At 40.3% G+C, this 24824-nt stretch overlaps 2 protein-coding genes and 2 long non-coding RNA genes across 5 annotated transcripts in view; 3 read left to right on the forward strand and 1 right to left on the reverse strand.

Annotated features, from left to right (window-relative positions):
* LOC117772159 (synaptic vesicle glycoprotein 2C-like) overlaps window positions 1-10228 on the forward strand; it is a 40382-nt gene extending 30154 nt beyond the window's left edge. Inside the window, exons 6-13 of one of the 2 annotated variants that reach the window (XM_034603108.1) lie at window positions 1502-1591; window positions 1682-1792; window positions 1896-1984; window positions 2832-2996; window positions 4692-4825; window positions 6992-7195; window positions 7886-8045; window positions 9305-9488. In XM_034603108.1, coding sequence (XP_034458999.1) covers window positions 1502-1591; window positions 1682-1792; window positions 1896-1984; window positions 2832-2996; window positions 4692-4825; window positions 6992-7195; window positions 7886-8045; window positions 9305-9488 — 1137 coding nt within the window. Of the gene's footprint in view, window positions 1-1501; window positions 1592-1681; window positions 1793-1895; window positions 1985-2831; window positions 2997-4691; window positions 4826-6991; window positions 7196-7885; window positions 8046-9304 lie in introns of both variants that reach the window. The other variant, XM_034603109.1, reaches the window with a different exon arrangement.
* A 266-nt stretch (window positions 10229-10494) lies between these two features.
* LOC117772170 lies at window positions 10495-13485 on the forward strand. Its single transcript, XR_004615725.1, has 2 exons — window positions 10495-11701; window positions 11733-13485. It is a non-coding gene; the product is annotated as an uncharacterized LOC117772170 (long non-coding RNA).
* Window positions 13486-14869: 1384 nt separating this feature from the next.
* On the forward strand, window positions 14870-16694 carry LOC117772167. Its single transcript, XR_004615722.1, has 2 exons — window positions 14870-14941; window positions 16494-16694. It is a non-coding gene; the product is annotated as an uncharacterized LOC117772167 (long non-coding RNA).
* LOC117772164 (proteinase-activated receptor 3-like) lies at window positions 16483-18575 on the reverse strand. The gene is made up of 2 exons (XM_034603120.1): window positions 18404-18575; window positions 16483-17802 (listed from the first exon to the last, which is right to left on the reverse strand). The coding sequence occupies exons 1-2, from the start codon at window positions 18465-18467 to the stop codon at window positions 16742-16744; spliced, it is 1125 nt and encodes a 374-aa protein (XP_034459011.1). The 5' UTR covers window positions 18468-18575; the 3' UTR covers window positions 16483-16741.
* Window positions 18576-24824: the final 6249 nt, after the last annotated feature.

The raw sequence follows: 24824 nt of genomic DNA on the forward strand, positions 1-24824 counted from the left end.
TAACTAGAATGGCACTCAGTAGAGCGCATACCTCAGCCGAATATGAATCCACAATATCTCAGCTACACATAAGTGGTAGCTGCAGGTTTCTAGCCATAATTTGAAAGTACAGTGGCTGAAAAAAGTATATCTTCCTATTACAATATTAAAATGGGATAGATTCAGATTTTAGTTATATGAGCTCCAAATTGTACGCTTGCATATCATTCGACTAAATAGTCTGGATATTTATAGTCAAGATTTGTGCATTAGTCCCTAAAAGAAACAAAATGGCCGATCATTAATCTGCATCTACACCAAATTTAGCGGCTTCTTCCCTTTACCATGTTTGGTGGAAATCCGTTTAATAGTTTTTGCTTAATTTTGCCTTCAAATAAACCAACAAACAAATTAAAAAACACACGGGTGAAAACATTACCTCCCTGCTCAAGGTAATAATTCTCGTGGAGATCAGACAATATAAAAAAACTTGGGGGAAATTTTAATGCCAGCAGAGTTAAAGGCGCTACATTTCATTTCGTTATGTCAGATGATGCATTTCCTTAATGTAATGTGTTGTACATTTATAGACTGCATCGTTGCATTAAGATGGGGCTGTTAACCTGTGTTCAAATGCCAAGGACAGGGTGGGCAAGAGATGTGAAAGAGCATGGAGGGAGAGATGCAAGGCAATAAAAACACTGGTGTTTAAAACAATGGGAGTTTAGCAACTGTGCATTTGCCTGCTGACATGGCCTGATTAACAACACTGTGCGTAAAGCTGAGCTGCTTGAGGGGGTTTAAAACCCTTAGTTTCCAACTCTCCCCTCAGAGTTAGGATTCTTCCTGAAGACATAATTATCTTTTGGTGTCCATTTGCTAATAAAAGTTCCATAAAGCTCTGCAAAATTTAACCTCCTCCTTGTAACCTCAGAAGTTTTCTTGAGAATCAAAGTGAATCTGTGATAGTTGTTGATACATCAGGGCCCCAAAGCTCAGGGAGAAAATGCCTGAGGAAATAAGGGTGTCTGAGACAGTGTCTGAGACGGTGTCTTAGTTAAAAACATACTTTTTTCAGAAGGCATTTTCCTGAATTTACTCAGGGTTCCAGGCTATTTTTTTTAAAACTTTTTTTATCTCTTTTATATTACATTATTATTCATGTACTTCCTTCTGTACTTTGGTCATTTGTTTTCTTGTTGTTTAGCACTTGCTCTGCAAATAAAGTTATTACATAGTACATTGCAAACAGAAAATGCTGATACCCAATTCTACAAATTTTCAGTGGCGTCAGTCTGCCAAGAATATAAAAAAAATTAGGCTTTACCAGTTGTAACCCATAGCTTTGAGTTATGAGAATATTAAACTTCATTTTCACATCCTCAGAGTTGATTTGGGGAGTGCTGTTTTATTTGTCTGTAAACACGTCACTGTAAAGTCACTTGAGGATGAAAGGGGAAATCCTGATGTATGTAATGTGCATTTGTGTGAGCGTCACATGTTCAACTTGACTGTCCCCTAGATGGGTAAACACGACGAGGCCTGGATGGTGCTCAAACAGATCCATGACACCAACATGCGCGCCCGAGGAGAACCGGAGAGAGTCTTCACTGTAAGTACACACTGGCCTCCCCACACTTGGCAACCCTCCCGCCTGCTGCAGTGCCATCGGCAGGTGACAGATTTGTGTCTCCCCCTGCAGGTGAACAGGATAAAAATCCCCAAACAGTTGGACGAGCTGGTGGAGATGCAGAATGAGTCAGCCAACCCTGTGCTCAAGGTCCTCTTCAAGATCAAGACTGAGCTCAGAGGGGTACAATGCTGTTTTGTCTTTGCCCTAGTTCGGAAACCCAGGTTTTATAAATAGCTTTTATGGAAGTGAAGATGTTTATTCTGTTTTTTCCCTCTGAAATTAGATCTGGTTGACTTTTATGAGATGCTTCAACTACCCAGTGAGAGACAACACCATCAAACTGGCTGCAGTTTGGTTTACTCTGTCTTTTGGGTAAGAATCCTTCTGCAGAGTCTTCAACATCACCTCCAGCTCTACTGCTCCACTTCACATTGGTATTATTGAATGCTTCTGTGGGTGAGACTCAGCAGAGTCACCACTGCTTTCAAGGAAGTTCTCAGCACAGATGCTCTCTCACATATGACACATGACTGCTGAGAAGTGAGATTAGTAAGAGAGGCGCTGTTTAGACGCTAAGTTTGTTGAAAATTAAAAAGAGAAATGCTTACAGTTATACACTCCAATATCATTTATTTCCTTACTTTCTGAGAAATCAGGTCTCTTTGCCTGATTTATATAGCCTGAAATTACATATGAACAACCTGCACCTGTGACACCACCTTTCCCCTTTCTCCAGGGGCAGATGTAGGCCTACACCACAGCACAATTACACTGTGGGTACATGTGTCACTGTATTCTGCTTTTTAAAGTTTTTATGTGGACAAACACACATACAGACATTTACCTGTACTTTTAGCAGAACATTAATATAAAATATGGTCACAAACTGGTGCAATAAACCTTTTGAAACCCAGCGACTCTGCTTCTACAGGTTATTGTAATATATTATGTATAAATAATATGTGTACTTACGATCATGTACTTATAAGTAAATGCTTAACTGGTTTTGTGACGTACTTACACATAAGACACATACAACCAGACTCCAATATTTTACTAAAAGTTCTTAAAAATGTATTAGAAATCAAATTCAATGACAAAAAAGCAGTCAAGCACAACCAAATCACTGCATCTTCCATCATGATGATGAATCCACGGTAAGCAGAAGCTGGAAGACCGTGACCACGTGTTTACTCCAGAGGGCTGTTGTTGTGTCCAGGTACTACGGGCTGTCTGTGTGGTTCCCGGATGTCATCAAGCACCTTCAGGCTGATGAGTACGCCTCCAGAGTGAAGGTTCACAACAACGAACGCATTGAAGACTTCACCTTCAACTTCACCCTGGAAAACCAGATCCACAGGAACTCTGTCTTTCTAAACGACAGGTAAAAGAAACAGTGCGGGTGCAAACTGACTTCTGATTAGATTTTTAAAAAGCCTCCCTATAGCTGCTTGTCCCTTTGTGGGATAGCCATACTGTTGGTCATTCCCACAAACAACACAGCACTGCTTGAAATATTAATCCTGCCTCCTTTATCTGCCTCAGCACCAGGAAATTAAATGGCTTGTCTCTCTCTTTCCTTCTCTCTCGTTCTCTCTCTCTCTCTCTTCCGTACACACACACACACACACACACACACACACACACACACACACACACACACACACACACACACACACACACACACACACACACTCTGTTCCTTCTCCTCCTGGTTATAGTTCTCACTTACACAAAGGCCACAGAGGAGATGCGTCGATAGGCTGTATTTGTTCTTTTACAATACCCACTGGAGACCAGAATGCATGTTTATTAAGAGATTAAATCAAGGCCAATATCATGAAAAGTGTGCACAGCAGCCCTCTCATATTAGACATGCTAACGGATGGACATGAGGTGATGAAGAAGTCGTCTGTAAAACTACTCAGTTACATGTAAAAGCCCTGAATTTAAAGGACACATGATGTTCTTTTTGTTTTGTTTTTAGTTGCCTCTAGTGTGTTATACAGTTGTTTTGTTTATACGTGTGGTCTGCAAAGTTAAAAAGCCAAAAGTCTGTGAAGCGTGAAGCGAGTTCCTGTCTCTACAAAAACACTGAAGGTCCTGAAACGCCTTGTCAGCAGTCTGAATAATAACCCTGCACCATTGTGACATCACAAGCTGACATTTCCTACACGCGCTGGAAGCAGTCGACCAGTCACAACAGAGTGATCAATTAGACTGGGGTTTAATAGGAGGGGGGGCTTAAAGAGACAGGAGTTTCACACAGAGGCTGAAAAGAGGAGCTGCAGCAATGGACATAATGAGGAAAGTGATGCCTTTTCCTTTTTTAAATGTCCAGTGTGTACGATTTAGGTGAAAGGGATCTATTGGCAGAAATTGAATATAAAATAATCCTAGTGATGTTGTCACTAGTGTTTCTCATCTAAAGTGCATGAATGCCGTTTTCTTTACCATAGAATGGGCCCTTTATATTTAAATACTTTATATTTACATCAGGACATTGATTACACCTTTTGAGTTTGTATGACAACTGAAGGCTACCACAGGTTCTCTTTCATGTTTGGAAGGGGAGGGTGAGTGGAGGGGTATTCAGCTGCAACATGCAACTTCACCACTGGATCTCACTAAATTCTACACACCTTTAAGTAATAACACAAATTAAAATGATCCACCTGAATATGAATACAACATGTTTCCTTAAAAGTTTTATTTTTCACGCAATGGTTGATTGCTTTATGTCATGTAAAAGCTGAATGTATGATGATGCATCATAATTGGGAAGATCATATTTATTATTTTTTTGTAAATGAATTAGTAACTGCAGCTGTCAGATAAATGTTGTGGAATCAAAAGTGCAATATTTCCTCATAAAAAGTAGCAAATATACAAATATAAATCAGTGTCGCTTAGAAATACTAATAAATAGTAAAGTACAAGTTCCTCTAAATTTCACTCATCAGAGGAAAGGATTGTTCAATATCGTCTCCTGTGGGAAATATGTGACCAATCCCTGCTGATCCTGCTTTATTTGTTTCTTACATTTGTTTCATCCCCTGTCGTCTTCACCTCTTCCCAGGTTTATCGGTATGAAGTTCAAGGCGGTCACATTCATCGACTCCTCTTTCCTCAACTGCTATTTTGAAGATGTCTCCTCTGTCGGATCCTTCTTCAAGAACTGCACCTTTATCGACTCGTTCTTTTACAACACGGGTGAGTACTCCTCTCCTGCACACGGCTCCCACAGCCGAGGTGTTTCCTTTCATGGAAATCCCATTATGCTGTCGGTGCCTTACACATAAGTTTCAATCAGCCTCTTTGTCTTTTTCAGACAGTTCATTTTAGGTCTAATGCCCAAGCTTCTGGCTTCGGGAAGAAAGAATGGGTTTGAGCGTTTATGGCTTTGCTTTATGTCACTAAATTACTGCTTAGCCTCTCTGCCCCTGCACAGATTGCCTCTCTGAACTCATGTGAGTGTAGTTAACAAAGAATCTGAACCAGGCTGGGCTGCAAAGCGTTTTCTAACCACACAAAGGCTCCTGGACTGATGTGTTGTAGCTGATGTTTAAGATGTTTGCATAAATTCAAGACAGTGAGGTATTTACATCCTAAAGGGAGATTTCCCTGCTCATCTGAATAATTCATCACAGCATGTTGGGTTGTTGTTTTGATAAAAACGTCAGAACCAGGGCATCTGCAGCAGAATCTGAAACATTGAATCGTCCCTTGCCAAAACCACAGCTATGATATTAAAGTGCAATCCATCAACAACACAAGCAGGAAGAACAGGAAAAGGCAGCAGAGGCATTTTAAATGTTCTGAGAGAACTGGAGCTGTAGCTGAGTCAGACCTTGTGGGAGCGGAGGGTGGAAAAACTGTTCCCTCCAGCACTGATGGGAAAGCGCTGAACATGGAAACAGTAAGGGCACCGTTAGGTTTCTGGTAATGCCCCATGGGAAATGAGGTCTCTTTGCCCCCAGCAATGCGTCTCTTGAGAGCAGAGGATAAAGAGAAATGAGGAGAAACAGAATGAGAGAGGGAGGAGTGTGTAATGAGAGCAGAATGTGTTCTCATTCCTGCAGCTTTATTAATATACCAATTCTACTTAAGGAGAGAGCCCTTTCTACCTTTATAAAATTCACAAAATGACAGCATTATACATGACTTCCCTATATTTACAGTTGAAAGGTTTTATATGTATCAACCACATCAAAAAATGCAGTGCAATATTCTATTCAACCTAACCAGGAGGCTTTCATGATTGTCTCCAACTTCTGATTCTTAATGCAGTCAAAGTTCGAGCACAAGTCCAAGTTACAGGTCCTGAAAACTGAGATCTGAGTCGGATGTCAGATCCAGTCTTGACTGAACCCGCCTGGGTCTGTAGCAAATTATTATACTAATAACAGACACTGGTGAAAACACATCATACAGTCTCGGGCTGCTTTGACTGAGGAGAAAGAGCGGGTCGTCCATTAACCAGAAGGTCGGTGGTTCAATGCTAGTTTCCCCCATTCCATGTGCAGAAGTGTCCCGGGGCAGGACACTGAACCCTAAATCGTGTGTGAGTGAAGTGTGATAGAGGAAGTGCTGCACAAATATGAAAGTGTGAATGACAGTTTGAGTGGTCATCAAGACTTAAAAAATCACTATATAAATACAAAGTTTTTACTCCCTCAAACTTGACCGGGCTCAAAATGCCGTACTTCCTCCAAACATGATCTGGTAAAAGCTCTTTTAAAAAACTGTTTACATATAGTATTTAGTTTTGTATGTCTTCAGAAAGCATAAAACAGTTTTTGGACTCAGGAGCAGGACACAATAAGACACAATAAGATAAAACTGTCAATAAAAATCATAAAACTTATATCCTTTGAGATGGCCCTCCAACAAGGCTGGATTATTGCAGTTTTCATTAAACTTCACGACACCAACATGTGTTTCTAAACTGGAATAACACAACTAGTCAGCAGGTTTTCGGTTTTAATTAAATACAACTTTATTTGGGAAATAGACACCATGTGAGCACTGACAGCAATGGCAGCAAGGCAAGATAGATATGAAAGGGCTGCATTAGTTGTCATTGTGAATTAATCAAAGTATTAAAACTATTTGACCTACAGTGGACCTGACACTTCTAGAGCCCCTGGGGCAGTTGCCTCTTACACGACCAATACAAACAAATAAGATCAATAAAAACTATCAAACAATAAATGAAAACATCAAGTTTCTAACATAAACTAAAATCCTCAACAACCTGGAGACGGAGAATTTAGTTCCTAGTGATATATTTTTTTTTTTGTGCCAGGCAGACAAAATCTTTGTATTCATTTTATTTCAACAGTGTGAAGACTGAATTATCTCCTCTCACATTTACAGATATTGACGATGCCAAACTAACAAACTCGCAGGTGATCAACAGCTCCTTCCACCACAACAAGACAGGGTGTCAGATGACATTTGAGGATGATTACAGCGCCTACTGGGTCTACTTCGTCAACTTCCTGGGAACTCTGGCTGTGCTGCCCGGAAACATCGTCTCTGCTCTCCTCATGGATAAAATAGGGCGCCTCAGCATGTTAGGTATGACATAACATCCTCCCTGGTCCGTGAGGGCTGCTCAGATGTTCTGTTTGACCTTATGGAAAGCAGCCGTTTCTCTTGCAAAATGTCCCGACTCCTTGTGACGTTGGCCTTTGTGCTGCACCTGCAGTGACCTCTAGTGACGCAAATGAGGCCATTTTGGGTCTAAGGCAGAGGTCTTCGACAGGGGGTCCGCGACCCCTAGGGGGTCCGCGGAGGTACTGCAGGGGGGGTTAAGAAATTTTTGGTTGATTAGACAATTTTATTTTATTTTATTTTATTTTCATTTTTTTTCAACCAATTTTTTTTCAACCAATTTAAATGTCTTTAAATACACATTAACATGAATCCAACATATTGTAGCGAACGGATAAATGGAGGCAGAAGACGTTATCTTTCAGTCAGCAATGCACACACTGCAGCTCCTATACTTTGCACATGTTTAAAATAAAAACATGAATATATGAACCTGTGTATTATTTGAATAGCTTAGTATTGAATGCACAATAACAGGGTAGCTATGTTTATACATGGCACTAGGCCCAGTTTAATATAAAACACAATTTTATACAATGTATATAGTAGGGGGTCCCTGCTCCATCTCTCCATCAGTTTGGGGGTCCTTGGCCTGAAACATGTTGAAGAACCCTGGTCTAAGGTGTAAAAGGTGTGCTGTGTTGCCCCCTGCAGGAGGCTCCATGGTGCTGTCAGGCATCAGCTGCTTCTTCCTGTGGTTCGGAACCAGTGAGTCGATGATGATCTTCATGCTCTGTCTTTACAACGGCCTCAGCATCTCTGCCTGGAACTCCCTGGATGTGGTCACCGCCGAGCTGTACCCAACAGACAGGAGGTGAGTGCTGCATACAAAACTCAGTTAAAGATACTTGAAAAAAGAATTCGATTGGGGCAGATAAGACTTTCATATATTCTGCTTTCCAGAAAAAGTCAGAAACTTATCGCAATATCAAAAGCAAAAACTGTATTTTAGTCATCTCTGGACATTAACCTTTTACTTGATGACATGAACTTACTCTTTGTCCTTTGTTTGAACTAAAGTCACTGCTTAAAGAAACACGTCTAGTTGTGTGACTCATAAATGGTTTCATTCCCTGTCAATATCCTAAAACCTCCGATGATAATGGGTGAAGCTTCAGGTTATTCACATCCCTCATCTGACCCGCTGACAGATTGTTCTCATCCCAGTTATATTCTCATTATAAGTGGGGTATTAAAATATCAATATACAATTACTTTATTCTCAAAATGTGTATAATATTCTGTACTGAAAAAGGTTATTGTTATCCTCTGTCAAAGCCAGACCACATCTCGTGGGTTCAGTTGTGGTGAGAAACAAAAAATCCTAACGTTGTGTACAGCAGATACGAAGACGCAAGATTCTGCCACTACATTGCTGATTTGTCATATTCTCACATTTATTCAGTCACTGATTCTGCGTGATCATTTTCAAAATATGACATAGCTTCGAGAAAAGCAGGGTTAGATTCAGCAGATTTGAATTTGGACTGGCCATTAAAACATTCTAGATTCAGCAAATTGCACACACTCATAACTATCCGTCCCCTTAACATGCCTGATTCTTTTAAAATCAAGATTCAGGAATTATTCTCAGAGAAATCAACAAAGATGTTAATGCCCCTTTATCCTGATTCACACCAAAATTCAACTGAATCTTCCTGAGCTTATGTCCCATCGTTCCACCTAGTTCCATGAAAATTCATTCAGTTGTTTTTGTGTAATTTCCTAATCAATCAAACCTACAGATGGGGAGAACATCCTTCAATAGCTACAATAGTATAGTAGTTACATTTAAGTCAAAGTTCAAGTTAAACTGAAATGTATATTTGTTAATGCATGGCTATACATCCCTAGTGTCATGGTTGTTAATGTGTTATTGTTAGGTGATCCTGTCTGTGTATATCATCTGTACTGTATCTGGTATATGCTGCACTGTTTTGTCGCAAAAAAAAAAAAAATCCAAATTTGAATTACAAGAAAATCATTATCCAAAAATGAAATGACAGAAACACACTGCTACACATGTTCCGCCCTCCTCTATATCTTCCTTGTGTCCTTGTGTTTTTTTTCCAGGGGCACAGGCTTTGGCTTCTGTAATGCCATGTGCAAGCTGGCAGCGGTGCTGGGCAACCTGATCTTTGGCTCACTGGTTGGCATCACCAAGGCGATCCCCATCCTGCTGGCATCGTCCGTGTTGGTTGGCGGCGGCCTGGTGGGCCTGCGACTGCCAGACACACGCGCCAATGTCCTCATGTAAACCTCAACCCAGAACAATATGTTGTTTACCAGGTTTTTCACTCAGTGTACTGGATAATTTGTTTACGCTGTCCAGTAAAGTTTTATTTGAATTTCAGTAAAACAAGCGTAGCTGTGATCATCCTTGTAGTTATTATTTGACAAATAATGTTACCCTATCTACAATCCAAACAACAGGATAGTGACTGTTATTCTGCTATTTCTGAGTGAAATACCTGGTCAATTGGGATAATCAGATGCAGTTTAACTTTACCAAGAGCTGTGGATATGAAGAGATTGAAGACACTAATCAAAAATCCGTGTGGTGTCAGAGGCTAGTTACCAAAGCCCTGTGATTCTTCCAGGGATTCTGGATGAAAGAGTTAATCTGAGGAAACAAACTACTTGATAATTAGTCATTCTAAAACTCTGTATATCAGCAGCTCTGTATCCACCATTGGCTGTTTCTCACGTGCAACCAACAAACACATGTGTCTGAGCGGCAAAGGGCTTGGACCTCCAACAATGTACCCTCTTTCAAAACCCACTTTACTCAGATTAAAGGAATAGTTTAACATTTTGGGAAATATGTGTTTTGAAAAGTAGAGTAGCATAAAGAGTGAAGCTAAAGGTAACAGCTAGCCTGGCTCTGTCTAAAGCTCAACATTTAACACATTCATGGTAAATGGTCTGTATTTATATAGCACTTTTCTAGTCTTGATGACCACTCAAAGCGCTTTAGGGCACGGCCACACATATGCGAATTTCGTAGGTCAAAGTTCACCGAAGTTGAACTCCACGCAAAGCCATGATGCCATTTGCCTCCCTGCTGGAAGCTGATTTTTTTTTCCACGAAGGTTTGCATCTCCTGCATCCGCATTTGTTTGACCATAGGGTACAGTTTTCACCCATATTCACACACACACACACACACACACACACACACACACACACACACACACACACACACACACACACACACACACACACATACAGTGCATCTCTACCTCACATCAGTCACACACAGCACTGGCACAGCCATCATGGGGAAATTTGGGGTTCAGTATCTTGCCCAAGACACTTCGGCATGCAGAATGACAGAGACTGGGAATCGAACCGCTGACTTTCTGGTTAGTGGACGACCCGCTCTACCTCCCACAGCTGCCCCATAATCCTTAAATCCCAAAAGCATTGTGTGGTTTTACTTAGTTAAAACGACGACACAAAAGTTTTTACACTTAGTGAGCTTCAGAGGTGCTGATGGGTGGATTTGGTTTTCTTTGGAAAGGTCCAGGCTACTTGTTTCCCTTTGCTCCCAGTCTTTATGCTAAGCTAAGCTAACTGGCTCATATTTGACAATGGTATCAGTCTTCACTTCTAGCTCAGCAAGAAAGTGAATAACTGTGTACAGTTCAACAAAATGCTGAACAATACCTTTAAGTACAAATCATTTTGTAGCGGCTGTTTATTTGCATATTTATTCCTGTAGTATTTTACGTGTGTTTTTTATTGCTTTACCAGCTGAAACTGTGATCAGTGTTCCACCAACAGTTGATGATGTTCAAGCCTTTTGCCGCAATGTGCAAGAATGAAAAGGCCATAGAAAAAAAAATACAGTAACGATGTAGTAATTTAGTCGAAACCTTCTGCAGCTACATTTCTAAAGTGAAAAGAAGTTTACATTTTCTGCTTTTTACAGTAAGAGACTTTTGAGATTGGAAACCTTTTGTCTGAATGCTTCCTCTCTCCTTCTCTCGTGTCTGTGTTGTGTTCGTCTCGTGGCGCTGAGCTCACCATGAAGGGCTTTGCTCTCCGTTGTAATCTGATCTGTCAAGAAGAATTTATACCGTAGGAAACCTCTGCTGTTATAAGAACCTGCTCTTCTCCCAGTGTTTCCTTCCTCTTTATGCGTCTCACGTCATGGTTTCCTCATTGTGTGTCTGGTCCTGTCTTCTTGTCCTCTCTCTTTACCTCCTCCTGCCTTGCTGCTGCGCTACTCCCTCCAAAACTCAAAGGCCTTTCTCAAATGTCGTGCCTCTTCCTCTCTCCATCGAGCTCGTCTCTCCTTCCAAACCTTGCTGGAAGCTTTGCTGCTCTGCCCTGCTTTTTCGGCCTCTCATGTATTGATACTGCAGTTTGTGCGTGTGTGCGTGTGTGTATGAGTGTGTTTTCAGATGAACCCTTAATTAGACGCAGTGAGCATTGCATATGCTGAAAAAGGTCTTTTTTAAATTTGTCGTGTTCTTTTCTTTACCAAATAACTGAGTTTGTTAACATAATGAAGCGAAATTATAAGCCATGCATAAAGGGTCAGTTCACCCAAATTGAAGAAAATAAATAAACGCACTGCCTACGCAGGGTTTTGTGGCTTTGTGCTGAGATTTTAGTCGAGTTCTGCTCTTAACATTGAGAAATGACGTAAAGAAGACGAAGGCCAAGTTCAGACCGACCTCTGTCCTGCATAAAACACCGCAGCACTCTATTTCACTTTAATGGATCATTGTTGTACAGAAGGTGCCAATGCAGAGCTTTCAGGTAAATGCAAACACCAGTGGCCATGACAACACACTGATGTTTAGCAGGTATAACAGATTGAGACAGATGTGAATGTCATTAACTTAATAGTAGTGTTTCATCATAAATCAATGTATAGTACAAATTCAAATTTTAACTTAATAATGCTGTTAAATGAAAAAGAAAAGATATATACATATATATTATCACAGTTTATCCTCTGGGGACCAATAATGTCTTTCATGGCAAACCAGTTGTTGAGTTTTTTAGCCTGGATCAGAGTGGTGGACTCAACATCTAAGCCATGCCACTAATCCAGCTAAAAATTCAATAGCAATGTGTCTTTAAAGGAAAAACTATGCTTGTTACTCTGGATAATACACACAACTTTGTAAACAGCCGTTTTAAGGACTATTTTGTTGGTTTAAAAATGTTTCTGGAAAGACCTGTTGCTGTGAAAGTACATTTTTCAATATTGTGAGCATCCCACACAAAAGCCCATTCATGTACTGATGTGCAGGTAGAAATCCGCGAGAGGGATATCTGTTCACATAGAATGAAATCTATCTGCATGGCTAGATACCTCTAAGGTAAATGAGATAATGATTTTTTGTGATTTGGGTGAACAGGCCCTTTAAAACCTCTTGTGAATGGTACTCTAGCTGCTACAGTGTGAGTGCATTAATGTTCAAATGCATCAGATCCTTTGTAAAATAAATTCCTGTAATATCTCTTCAAAGGAGTCAGTTAATACAAGAGTGAAGTAATGTTTCATTCGGATGGCTTTTATGATGATGAGGATTACTGTCAATATACTGTATGTGGTGTTCTGTTGCTTATATCATATTTCTTACTATGGAAATCAATTTACATTTGACATTTCATTAGTTTCTGCCACTCAATGGAGGAGTGAATCTGGTTTCCTGATGAATATGTCTGATGCTTTATCCGTCTGCTGGTCTGCACTGTGCCCTCCTCCGAACACCACCAGCTGTGCTGAACAAACTCACTATACTTCACTGTTTCCACCAAGAAATCCTGCATGTTTGTTACTGAAGTCCCCCCTGTTGTGTGTGCTCTTTCTGTTTCGGTGTCTTCACTGTTCCTCCGCGGGAGGAAGCAGGCGTGCAAATTCCCGGGGTCAAAGGTGAATGTATCATTGGTGCGTGTTGTCAGATTTGTTGTGGACAGGTGTTCATTATAATCAAGTTGACTTCGAGGTCATCGTGAATGGGGTGTGCCGGTGGTGAGATGTTGTAGCAGGGGTGGTCAAATCTGTTTCCGGTTGGATTAATCATTGTCACTGGAGCGGGAGTGGAAATGCCGACACTATTACTTTCAGATTTGAAAACCTCTGCTGTCAAACAATATGTGGAGGAGTGTGTAAAAAATAATTACCTGTCCTTGATATGATTTATTTTGATAAGAAAAGGTGCAAGAGAATGCGATGTAAAGGTGGATTCCTCTGGTGTCTACATATTGAATAAAGAGTTTCATTTGAACAGCTGTGGGGCTTCATTCATTGTGTTCAGTGTCCACATCGGGCTTCATCATCTTACACCTGCAGATGGCACCATTTACAATAAATGAACCAGGACGGGCTCCTCATGAGTGACAGGTGTTATGGCTTATTCAGAGATGGGGCCTTATTTTAAGACTAACACCTGAATAACTTTTTGACTTCCTATTTGAAAAGTCATCACATGATTCTTACTCGATTCTTCCAAGTCGCTGAGACAAGTCGCTCTTTCAGAGAAGCCCGTTGAATCAAAACAAGGCCGTGCAACTTTTACTGGACGAAAAAAAAAATGTGTATGTGGCAAATTTGAAGTGTCATTTTATAAATCTACCCATTATATGCTTCCTGGTCGGATAAGACCAAGTAAGGATGTTGCAATAAACCCCTGAGTGAATTAAATTAGCACAGGCATCTGTTGTATTGCTTATGAATTCAATAAATAATTTGTTACGGGAAGATTGTGTTATCTCCTGCTTCAAAAGTAAGGTAACCTGTCTGGCAGTAAAGTTAGTCAGAGGCCAGATACGGAACAACAGAAGCTCATACGCTACTAAAAGGTTTAAATAAGTGCTGAATACTAAAAAGGCAGAACACTTAATGTTTATGTCCACTTCAGAAAATATCAGTGGTCATAACTGGTACAGATGAGAAAAGAATCCTGGGTCTGCAGCACTAGTTATATGAACAAACGATGATTTATCTTTTAGAGTTTCACCCTCAAATCCCACAGTGAACATGTGACTGTGTAGACAGCAGCACAATGTAACGCCACAGCTTCAGTGTTCGAGCGAGGAAGTTCATTACTGCACATCTCAGTGCACTAAAACACCCAGAAAACCACAGAGATGTAAAACCGTCAGGAAAGAAAGTGAGGGACAGACATCAAAACCAGTTCCCTCATTCACAGAGATGAAGTGGTTCGAAGTTAAGTCACACATAACGATATAAAGTATCAACGACAACACAGTACACCCTCATATTTATTTCCGATAAATACAGGAGTCTGGGTGAATCGGCATAAGCGATGAGATTACACAAAGAAAATGCATTAGACAAGACGTTACTTATTTGAAGTAATAGGCGTTAAAAACCTCCCATTCGATAACTGTGGTGATTACTTCTTATTTTAAGGTGAAAAGGTAACTAAATACTAATATCATATATAAACCCAAATCTTGAATTATAATTCTAAACCTTAATGTTATAATCCAAATTACATTCCAACATTTACATTTAAATTCAACATTTAGCTAAAGCTAAAAAATGACAAATATTGAGGAAAATCTGGGAGAAAAAAGTTACTTTAAGAAATACTCACTTAATCTTTTGGAGGATTAGGGGGCTAACCCTAACCCTAAATATGGTGAGAAGTTCCTGTTATTTTCAGCATACGCCACTTCAACCTACACCTTGGCAAGTAAAACTGAATTGGACCGGCTTCAGTCTAGTGCCATGAGTTACCCAAAGTCTCTGTTTTTATGGAGTTAGACATTACAAGCCTCCAGGGGTAACCTCCCCGGACTGTCGGAACTTTCACTTGGCCCACATGCGCTCTTGGATTCAAACCAAACACAATCCTGACCAGATTTCCAAATAAATAACAGATTGATTAGTCAAAGGAACTTTTGTCCTGTTTGTTAGATTAAGGATAATGATCCAAGTCTCACACTGGTTTCATGACAGTGAGTTGAGTGACCTCCAGAGTCACCTGATGTGAATCCAGAAAAAACCCTTTGGTAGAGCAGGAGATCTGGAGCATAAATGTACAGCTGACTAATGTAGTAAATGATGTGATGCAAAGTGAATGGGAAGTCTGTGCATGTGTGTCACCCTGAACTTTGTCACTTGCTTGACAGGAAATACCAACGCAGTTAGAGAGGCGTAAATGTGGTTAATTCTCTACGTGAGTTCAGACGATAAACACAACACTGCAGCACTAATAAAACATCCTATAAAAAATGTAAAGACACAAAACATCTTGGAGATAGTTTAGATTTTATTGAACGGACAGCACTGTATATATGATTACAGGAATACACAAAAGTTTGGGAGACTTATTTCCTAAAGTCAGCCTGTTTCACATTGTTTATGGTAAGTAACATATTTCAAGCTTATTGTAAATACTCCCCACATGAGGATGAAGTTATTTTTGTGTAATTTTTCTCGAATGTCTACAGAGGGAAAAGCAATAGGCCTAAAACATTGGACTTTTGTTGTTAAACCACAAAATAAACCCATTAACTGTTGTGTGTTATTAAAACATTTATATAATTTATCTTTTATCGCATATTTAGAATTTGTCTGCTCATTCCCTCTGTCACAGACAATCAGACACAAAACTATAGTCCTATGTACAAGAAGACGTTATCTAAATGATGTCACAAGAATCAAGTCCAACCCTTGTTTGCACAATGCAGTGGAGGTCCTTTTACTTTATTTTTGGATTCCAGCCCCAAAAAACCTTTCCCCCCAATTCAACTACAAAATATAAATGAAAATACACAAAGAAAATGCATTAGACAAAACGTTACTTATTTGAAGTAATACGCGTTAAAAACTTCCCATGAGATAACTGTGGTGATTACTTATTATTTTAAGGTGAAAAAGTAACTAAATACTAATATCATATATAAACCCCAATCTTGAATTATAATTCTAAACCTGAATGTTGAATCTTAATCTAAATTACATTCCAACATTTACATTTAAATTCAACATTTAGATTTAACATTGACATTATCTTCAATTTGTTTGTTTTTTTTTTTATAAAAAAGCTAAATATGACAAATATTGAGGAAAATCTGGGAGAAAAAAGTGACTTTAAGAAATACTCACTTAATGTTTTGGAGCTAAATATGGTGAGAAGTGGCTGTTATTTTCAGCATACGCCACTTCAACCTTGGCAAGTAAAACTGAACTGGACCGGCTTCAGTCTAGTGCCATGAGTTACCCAAAGTCTCTGTTTTTATAGAGTTAAACATTTCAAGCCTCCAGGGGTAACCTCCCCGGACTGTTGGAACTTTCACTTGGCCCACATGCGCTCTTGGATTCAAACCAAACCCAACCCTGACTATCAGATTTCCAAATAACTAACAGGTTGATTAGTCAAAGAAATTTCTGTCCTGTTTGTTAGATTAACTTTCACAATCTTAAAAAATGCAGATTGAGGTTAGGTTAGTCGGAGTTTCTAAATTGATTAAATTGTCTCTGTATGATGATCAGATTTTGGCATCATGAGTCTCTTAAACAGATATGCTCAGGGTCTTGCCCTTAAAGGCCCTGAAGTATCGGCTGGAGCCTGCAGATTTGGACATCAAGAGAAAGAGGAAAGGGTCTAGACAGGCATGGAGGCAACACAAACACACCGCCACGTTAAAGTACTCGTACAGAGTCTCTGTTCTGTCCACAAACAGCTGCACGTAATGGAGGAAGTGCAAGACACCAGCAGGGGTAAAACACAGCAGGAAGATGGCAAACACCAGTGAGCTGGCCTTGATGTATAATGACCAGTCGTTGTGTGACTGGTTGAGCTCACAAACGATTCGTATGAAGCACACAACAGTGATCACCAGCGGCAGCAGGAGGCCGAAGATGGTCAGGATCAGGTTGTAGTAGAGCAGGAACATATGGGAGTCATTGTCCAGAGGCAATACATCATGGCAGGTGAAGCGTTCCAGCTCAGGGAGCCAGTAGCTCTGCTGGACGAGGAGTTCAGGGACAATGGCGGCTCCAAACACCGCCCACACGGCAAACGTGACCCAGGCAGTGCACATCCTCTTGGGCAGGGATTTGTACTTGAACGGGTGCACTACAGCCAGGTAGCGCTTGATGCTGATGCAGGCCAACGTCTGGGCCGAGCAGTAGAGGTTGCCATAGAAACAGGCCGTGACCACTCGACAGGCGGCTTCTCCGAGAACCCAGTGGTTTCCATAGAAATGGTAGTGAGCCTTGAAGAAGAGGGAGAGGAGGAGGAAGAGGTCGGAGACAGCCAGGCTGCAGTACAGAATGGCAGAGGACACCTTCCTAATTTTAGAGGCCAACGTGCACAAGATGGCAGCGTTGGCCGGGATACCGACAGCAAGCACCAGGATATAAATAATGGGGATGACCCGGGTGCTGAGAGCGCTGTTGAGGTACCCTGCTGTGCTGTTGCTTCGTAACGTCAGAGCTGGATGAGAAGGAGATGAATTGAGAGCCTGAGTCCCATTTTGGACAACTGTCTTAGTGATGAGGTCCGCATTGAATGTTCTGGGCATAGGGAAGGCAGAGTCAGAGCTGTTCTGCCTTTTCATCCTCTGTTTACCTGCAACCAAACGAGAACACACAAAAGTTAGTGAAAACTTGTTCATTCTTTGGACTTAAATGTATTTTATCAAAATAAAATTCAACTGTGTCGTTCACTAAACAATATACTGAAAACGCAGACAAGGTCCTGATTAGTGCTGCAACTATATAATCATCTGTTTCCTTTCTTTTATTAGATTACTAAATGTATCCTATAGTAAGATGTGGTTAAATATCAGAAAATAGTGGACAAATAATCATTGCAGTTTCCTAAAGGACAAGACAACACACCCAAATCACGTTATGTCCAAAACCTACAGATATTTACTTCTAGAAAAAAGAAAAAAAATGTTGAAAACAAGGAATTAAATGGTTGATTGATCAATTCATCTGTTTATTCAGCTCTATCCGAGCTGCGAACCCCCTTGTGTCATAATAATAAGCTATTTGGTGTGAATCATTCATGAACCACTCCACAAGTTGCAGCTTGCTTGTTAAGTTTCCACATCAGCTCACAGATCAACTCAGAGTTTCACTTCTATCACCAAGAGAATCATAGAATAAGTCTAATGTGAAAAAGCATTATTCGTAAAAACTAAACTTAAATAAGCACCACTTACCCCTTTTTTGAAGTGTGCCACTTATGCACAGAACAACACTGAGCAGAAATACAAGTTTCCTCATCTCTTCTTGTCGTTGAACAGCGCTCAGCTCAAATGTCACAAATCTCTCTTCTCTCCGGTGTTTGTTGTTTCCTCAGCTCCACATTTCAACTCTGCTCAGTTCCACCTCTCTCTGCTGCCTCTCTGTGGGTGTATTCAAGTTGTAAACACCTCCCCCGACAGAAAATGAGGAGAACAAATGGAAACATGATGTCCTCGAAAACATGTGTGGGTTCAATTTACCTTCTGTTCAACATGCACAGTGAGACACCCTCGCATACGAACTTCGTCACGCTATCATACTGTTTTATGAGATTCAAAGGTGACAATACTGATCCACACTCTAGTTCATGTGTATCTGTCACAACCCGCTTTCTCTTTTGTGTTTTTCTCTTTTTTCCTCTTAAATCACCTCAGCAGGGATAAATCTGAAAGGAATGTACACTGTTTTGCCATTACTATTCTGTATAGATTTCTTTAAAGCCACTTGGCTCTTAACAGAAATATTCAACCCCCAGGGTGAGTGTCAATTGTCTAAAACTCCAGCCTCACATATCTGACACATCTGGGCATCTGGGAGCTTTCTGTACTTTTTACTGGCATTATGATCCCTGGAGTGACGTGGAGAGAGGGGATAAACAGAAACAGGCCACTAGATAAGCAAGGAAATGTCTGTCTGAAGACGATAAGCTTGTCCGGACATGAGCGGTTTTGTTTAGTCTTCACTCCCAGTCTTCTTGAAAGATCTTATGGAAGCCTTACCATACTTTGGTTACATTATAAACCCTTTGGGAAGTTGTGTACTGATGTGTCAAAAAATGTTGAGCGATGAGAAAAGTCAAATTTTGTAAATGCATCTGTATTAGGGGGAATGTGTCTTTTATGTTTTTTTCTGTGTTTTCCTTTTCAGCTCACTTTTTATATTTACAGGAAACTTCATCAGCTTGAATGTTTAATATTCTCTGGGACACACACTCTGAAGTACCCTTTTAATGTTTTTACTTTATTCTTTGAGTCCTTAACACCCAGCTGATTGCAGATGTGACCTGTGTCCTGTTCCCGCTGAATCTGTTTATCAGCCAGAGAGACGCATTCACTGACAGCATGTGTTTGACCTCAGTATGCACCACATGCAGACACCTCGCAGATGTGCGATATCTATTTCCTGCCTGTGACGTTACCGCTGACGTGCAGCTAAGAACATCCTGCATGACTCAAAACGGAGAACAGGGCGAAGCATCTGCTCGCACTGAGTTTACAATCGTCACAAACAAATCATTCACAAGTTGTTTTCATACTAGCAGCGAAAGGTCAGGGAGGTTATGTTTACTGTAAGATACAAACATAGACAGGGTCGTCCTGCATGAGTCACATGTCCGTTCAAGTACATAAACATGAATATTGTCATTTTTAAAATTACTGTTGCTCAAATAGTAACTGTAATTTCTATTTTCTATCAGCTCTGCAACAATGTTTACAATCATGCACTGTCCCTGTTAAATAAATAAATAAATATGAATAATAAACACAAATACATTGTCAGCGATTGAAATGATTCAGTATTTGAGGTCTAGAGCCATGATGCACTTTCCTCCTTTCTGTTTAACTCTCTCAAAGAACCGCAACACATCTGCAGCAAACATCTTTTTCCTGTCTAATAGTTATAATACACTAAATTAATTTCCTACTACACTGCTTTGTGTTTCGATTTCTTCTTAAATAAATTTAGTGGATTAATTCAGAATGGAATAACTGACAATCAGACATGTGAGGAGGATTATTTTGATGCAAACACTGAGATAAATGATATGAAAGATTATAATAACAACCCAGTTTGCTTTCTCCCACGTGTCCATTCAAAAAATATTTAAATGTTAGATTTATACCCAGACTTATGGCCTGTAATGATTCAAAAAAACTTTTCAGGTTAGTTAAAAAAATGTTTAAGCTTTTTAACATAAATATGCTTTTTATTGGTTTTAAAACTTTGATGTTTACTGAAAAATGCTTTAAAAAATGTGCTCTTCCCACAAGAGGGCGACATTTATCTTATTATAATAGGATTAGATCATTCAACGGCTTATCAGATATTCAAGTCACTTAATGCCGACAAAATTGACCTCTTTTAGCTCAGTGCCACCAAGAGTAGGCCCACAGTTTCTGTCATTTTCCTGTGATGTTTAGACTGGCTGGTGGCAGAAATGATGAAAGTGTCTTTACACTTCATAAAAGTCATTGGGCTTCATTTACCAACATCTTCTTATGTTTTTTCTTACATCATTTTCTTATCTGCCCAAAGCGACTGGGCACATTTCCCACTGTCAACTGCCAAAATGTCTCAGTCAGGTGCAGTCTGTCCATCTGTATGAGAGGACTCTTTTTCTGTAGAAGACTGATGGACTTAGTGACCTGTGCCTGTAGCCAAGGTTCAGTTCTGTTATAGTTTTCAGGGAAATGTTGATTTTATTATTTAAGGTATTTGAGTGTATGAGGAATCCAGAGGTTGAACGCAGAGACGTGGGAAACTAAATTTATCTTTCAGGAAAAAAATCGTAGCAGATCATCCTGTCAGAATCCAGCACAAACCTGGTAACTCTGTATATATACATTTAATAACAAGTTATTGTTCAAACTTTAAATCCAAAATATAATCTGTTATTTGTTTTTTTACTTTTTCAGCCTCTCAAATATGGATTTGCTGCTTTCTCGGTTTTTGTTGTAAACACAAAGGTCTAAAATTGGGAAATTTTGTGATATCTGGAATGATGTTGCAACTTGTTTATATTTAATTAAAATTTGTTGGTCCATGAAATGCCCAAATTAAAATGGCTAGTTTTTTTCAACCATCAGTCTAAGGCTATAACCATGAAATGATTGCATATCTCAAATGCACTTCTTTTACAAATAAGGAACATATCATGGTGACATATATATTTGTGAGGAAGTAGGTTTAGTCTGTCTGTCTGTGAGCTCAGATATCGACTCCCTGTGGATATAAAGCTCAAATGATCCAGACGACTCCAGAGGTGGGAAGTAATGAAGTACAAATACTTTGTTACAGTACTTAAGTAGATTTATCAGGTATCTGTACTTTACTTGAGTATTTATTTTCCTGACGCCTTCTTACTTTTACTCCCTACATTCTCAAAACTGGCTCGTTACTTGTTTCAACCTCCACGGATGAATACACAACGTAAAAGACGGAACAACACAGAGAGGGAAAGTCAACCGGCATACCAGCAGCGACATGGATGAAGAAAGTGAAAAAGGAAACAGTGCCGACGACGACGGAACCGATTCGGAGGGGGCAAGCGAGTGAAAGTGCCGTCGTGTGTACAAACCTAATCAACGCGAGCACATTCCCCATCCATTTATTCCCTGTAAACAATGATCCAGGTGTTCATATGCAGGAAGTCTTTATTATTCAGTCTGAAATTTGTCTTGCAGCAAAACTGTGTCAAGGGATTTTTAGTTTTTCTCTGTACCAGCCCTGTGCAGGTTGTTGACAAAAGAGGAAAACTATCCTATTTTGTGTGCCTAGAACTTTTTTCTCGTTTTGTCAAGTTATCATGAGGGGCATCGTGTATCATTGAAGTTAAACATTCATTTTTACTTTATACTTTTGTACTTAAGTACATTTTGGGGTCTGTACTTTCTTACTTTTACTTGAGTAAAGGAGTTGAATCAGTACTTCTACTTTTACCAGAGTCTTTTTTTACACAAGTATCTGTACTTCTATACTTAAAGGGGACATAGCATGCCCATTTTACCACAAGTTGATATGGTTCCTTGGGGTCTTAATGAAATGTCTGTAACATACTTTGGTCAAAATACCACAAGGATCATTTCAAACAGCTCCTTTTTACCCTGTATAAAACAGCCCTCCACAGAGTGACCTGTTTTGAGTGCCTGTTCCTTTAAATGCTAATGAGCCAGCTCCCCCCTCCCCCCTCTCCCCCCATGATTTTAAACGATATAAATTACATATTTTATATGATATAAATTATCAAATATGCATCCCATACTTTGTATTCCCCTTCTATTGTCCTGGAGTTTTAATTTTCCCAATCACATAATTAAATGTCCCCCTCTGCCCCCCCACTACAAGCACACAAGCAGACAGACAGAGAGAGAAAGAGAGGGGTGGGGGGGGGGGCTATGAAGACCATCATTTACCCCCGAACCCCGACATTCAACGGGTACAACAACAAGCGGAGAAAGCAGAATCGCGGGCTGACCTTATATATACAGTCTATGGGGCTGACCAGCGGAGAAATGCTCGTCCCGTGTGAACAGCCAGGCGGCTGCGCGCTTGAGAACGGCGCTGCGCTGCCTTGCAGCGGCGCTTCCGCGTCCGGTGTAACCCGGCGGAACTACTGTAACCCGGCGGAACTACTGTAACCCGCCGGAACTACTGTAACCCGCCGGAACTACTGTAACCCGGTGTTACAGTAGTGCTGAACACTGCGGAAGTCTTCCACACTGCTGGCTGTGTGGCGCTGACACAAATTCCAGCTCACGCATGGGAGAGCGAGCGGTCGCTCCCGAGCAGCTGCTGCAGCCTCCCAGTCCCAACGATCCAGACAAATGCCACATGTGAGTGAATCGCGGGCTGACCAGCGGAGAAATGCTTGTCCCGTGTGAACAGCCAGGCGGCTGCGTGCTTGGGAACGGCGCTGCGCTGCCTCGCAGCATCGGGTGTAAACACGGCGTGACGGGGGGGTGGGGGGTGGGCCAAGACCATGTAGGGAGACTTCCAGTTCCTTGTTACGACACAAAACCCAGGAAGCTCAATCGAGTCGCTCAAGCATGACGTTTCTGACTTAGAGGAACTATAACAAAACGCGCGAGTGTTTTTTCCCCAGAGTTTTTGGGTTGGTAGACATGCCAGATACCCACATTAACCTGTAGAAGCACTAACAAAGTGGAATTTGCATGCTATGTCCCCTTTAAGTAAAGAATGTGAGTATACTTTTGCCACCTCTGGACGACTCCCACCCCATCCTGGCCTCATCATCTTCCAAACTCTCGCAAAGAGAAAGCAACCAGCACATTTCTCCTTCTTTATAAATACATTTTTCTCCACATTTTTGGTTTGTACTAACTTCCATCCTCATTTTCATTTATATATAACTGCAGAGCTCCCAGAATCAGACACATGAAGGTTAAAGCCCCCATGGCTTCAGTTTGTAGATTTTTCTGTTTTAATAAAAAGAAAGTAAACATAATCTGATTTCCTGGAAGGAGCCATTAGATTTACCTTACCAGGTAAACAAAGAGACCAACTTGTACTAAGATAGGTCATTTTACTGGCTTTATTCATCCCATCTCATTTTCCTTCTGATGTGGTTATTTGGCTGTTGCAAACCGAGGAAACACATAGGCATCCCTAGGGATATTTCTTCAAGTAAAAAAAGTTATGGTATGTTTATATGAAACATTCTGTTCTCAATGTCCCTTAAATCATGTGTTGGTGAAATTTCCCAAAGATTAATAAATTCCACTTCAATCTTCTCCGATCCAGAACAAGTTACACTATAAATATCCATCAAAAGGACATAGCTGTACACTGTAGATCACTCCCTGGTGTGATTCCCAATCCTACTGTGGCTATCTTGGTTGCATTACTTCATATGACCAAATGCAGGAGACATAATAAAAGACACATTTCTGTGCCTTTAAACATATATGGTCGTCTGTGTGGTGGCTACCAATGCAGAAAGGCCAAAATATCACAAGCAGGTACTTTGTTTAGAGGCTGCTTGGGTCTGAAAACATTGAATTGGTGAGCCGTTCCGATTTGGAGCCCCAAATGACATCAAGTGGGGAGCTCATTGAATTAGACCCCCCCCAGAAATGAATAATTTACATTTGCTTTCAGTTGTTTACTACTTGCTCTTTGAGGATTTGTATTTTATCATCTTCAGCCAAATAGCATAGAAAAAATACTTTTTCATGAAGCTGTCCCTTATGGACCATTAACTGTTAAACTGGAACTGGCTGCTGTTTATGTGATGGGATATCAGTGGACAGGAATGTTTCTGTGCGTGCAGATGCTGTTTGTTGATTATGGGGTTTTGTTTTTTGGAACCAGCGGACTTTGGGCAGAAACAAACTTTACTGGTCACGATACGCTGTAAAAAGAGCCTGCAAGAGAAACAAGATTCAACCATATTTAAAATTAACATTTTCTTATCTGTCTTCATTGCTTCAGTTCCAGCCAGCACAATGTTTTCGGTGTTTCAAAAAGCCTTGCTGATGGTTCTGGTGTGTGCGTGTGCCGACTCAAATACGATGAATGGTAAGAAAACATTCATTTTCTAATGATGAAAACACATTAAACACGTTAAAATGTGGATATGTATCAACTTTCTATGTG

Source organism: Hippoglossus hippoglossus, chromosome 12, assembly GCF_009819705.1.
Source record: "Hippoglossus hippoglossus isolate fHipHip1 chromosome 12, fHipHip1.pri, whole genome shotgun sequence".
In the NCBI taxonomy this organism is placed as follows: Eukaryota; Metazoa; Chordata; class Actinopteri; order Pleuronectiformes; family Pleuronectidae; genus Hippoglossus; species Hippoglossus hippoglossus.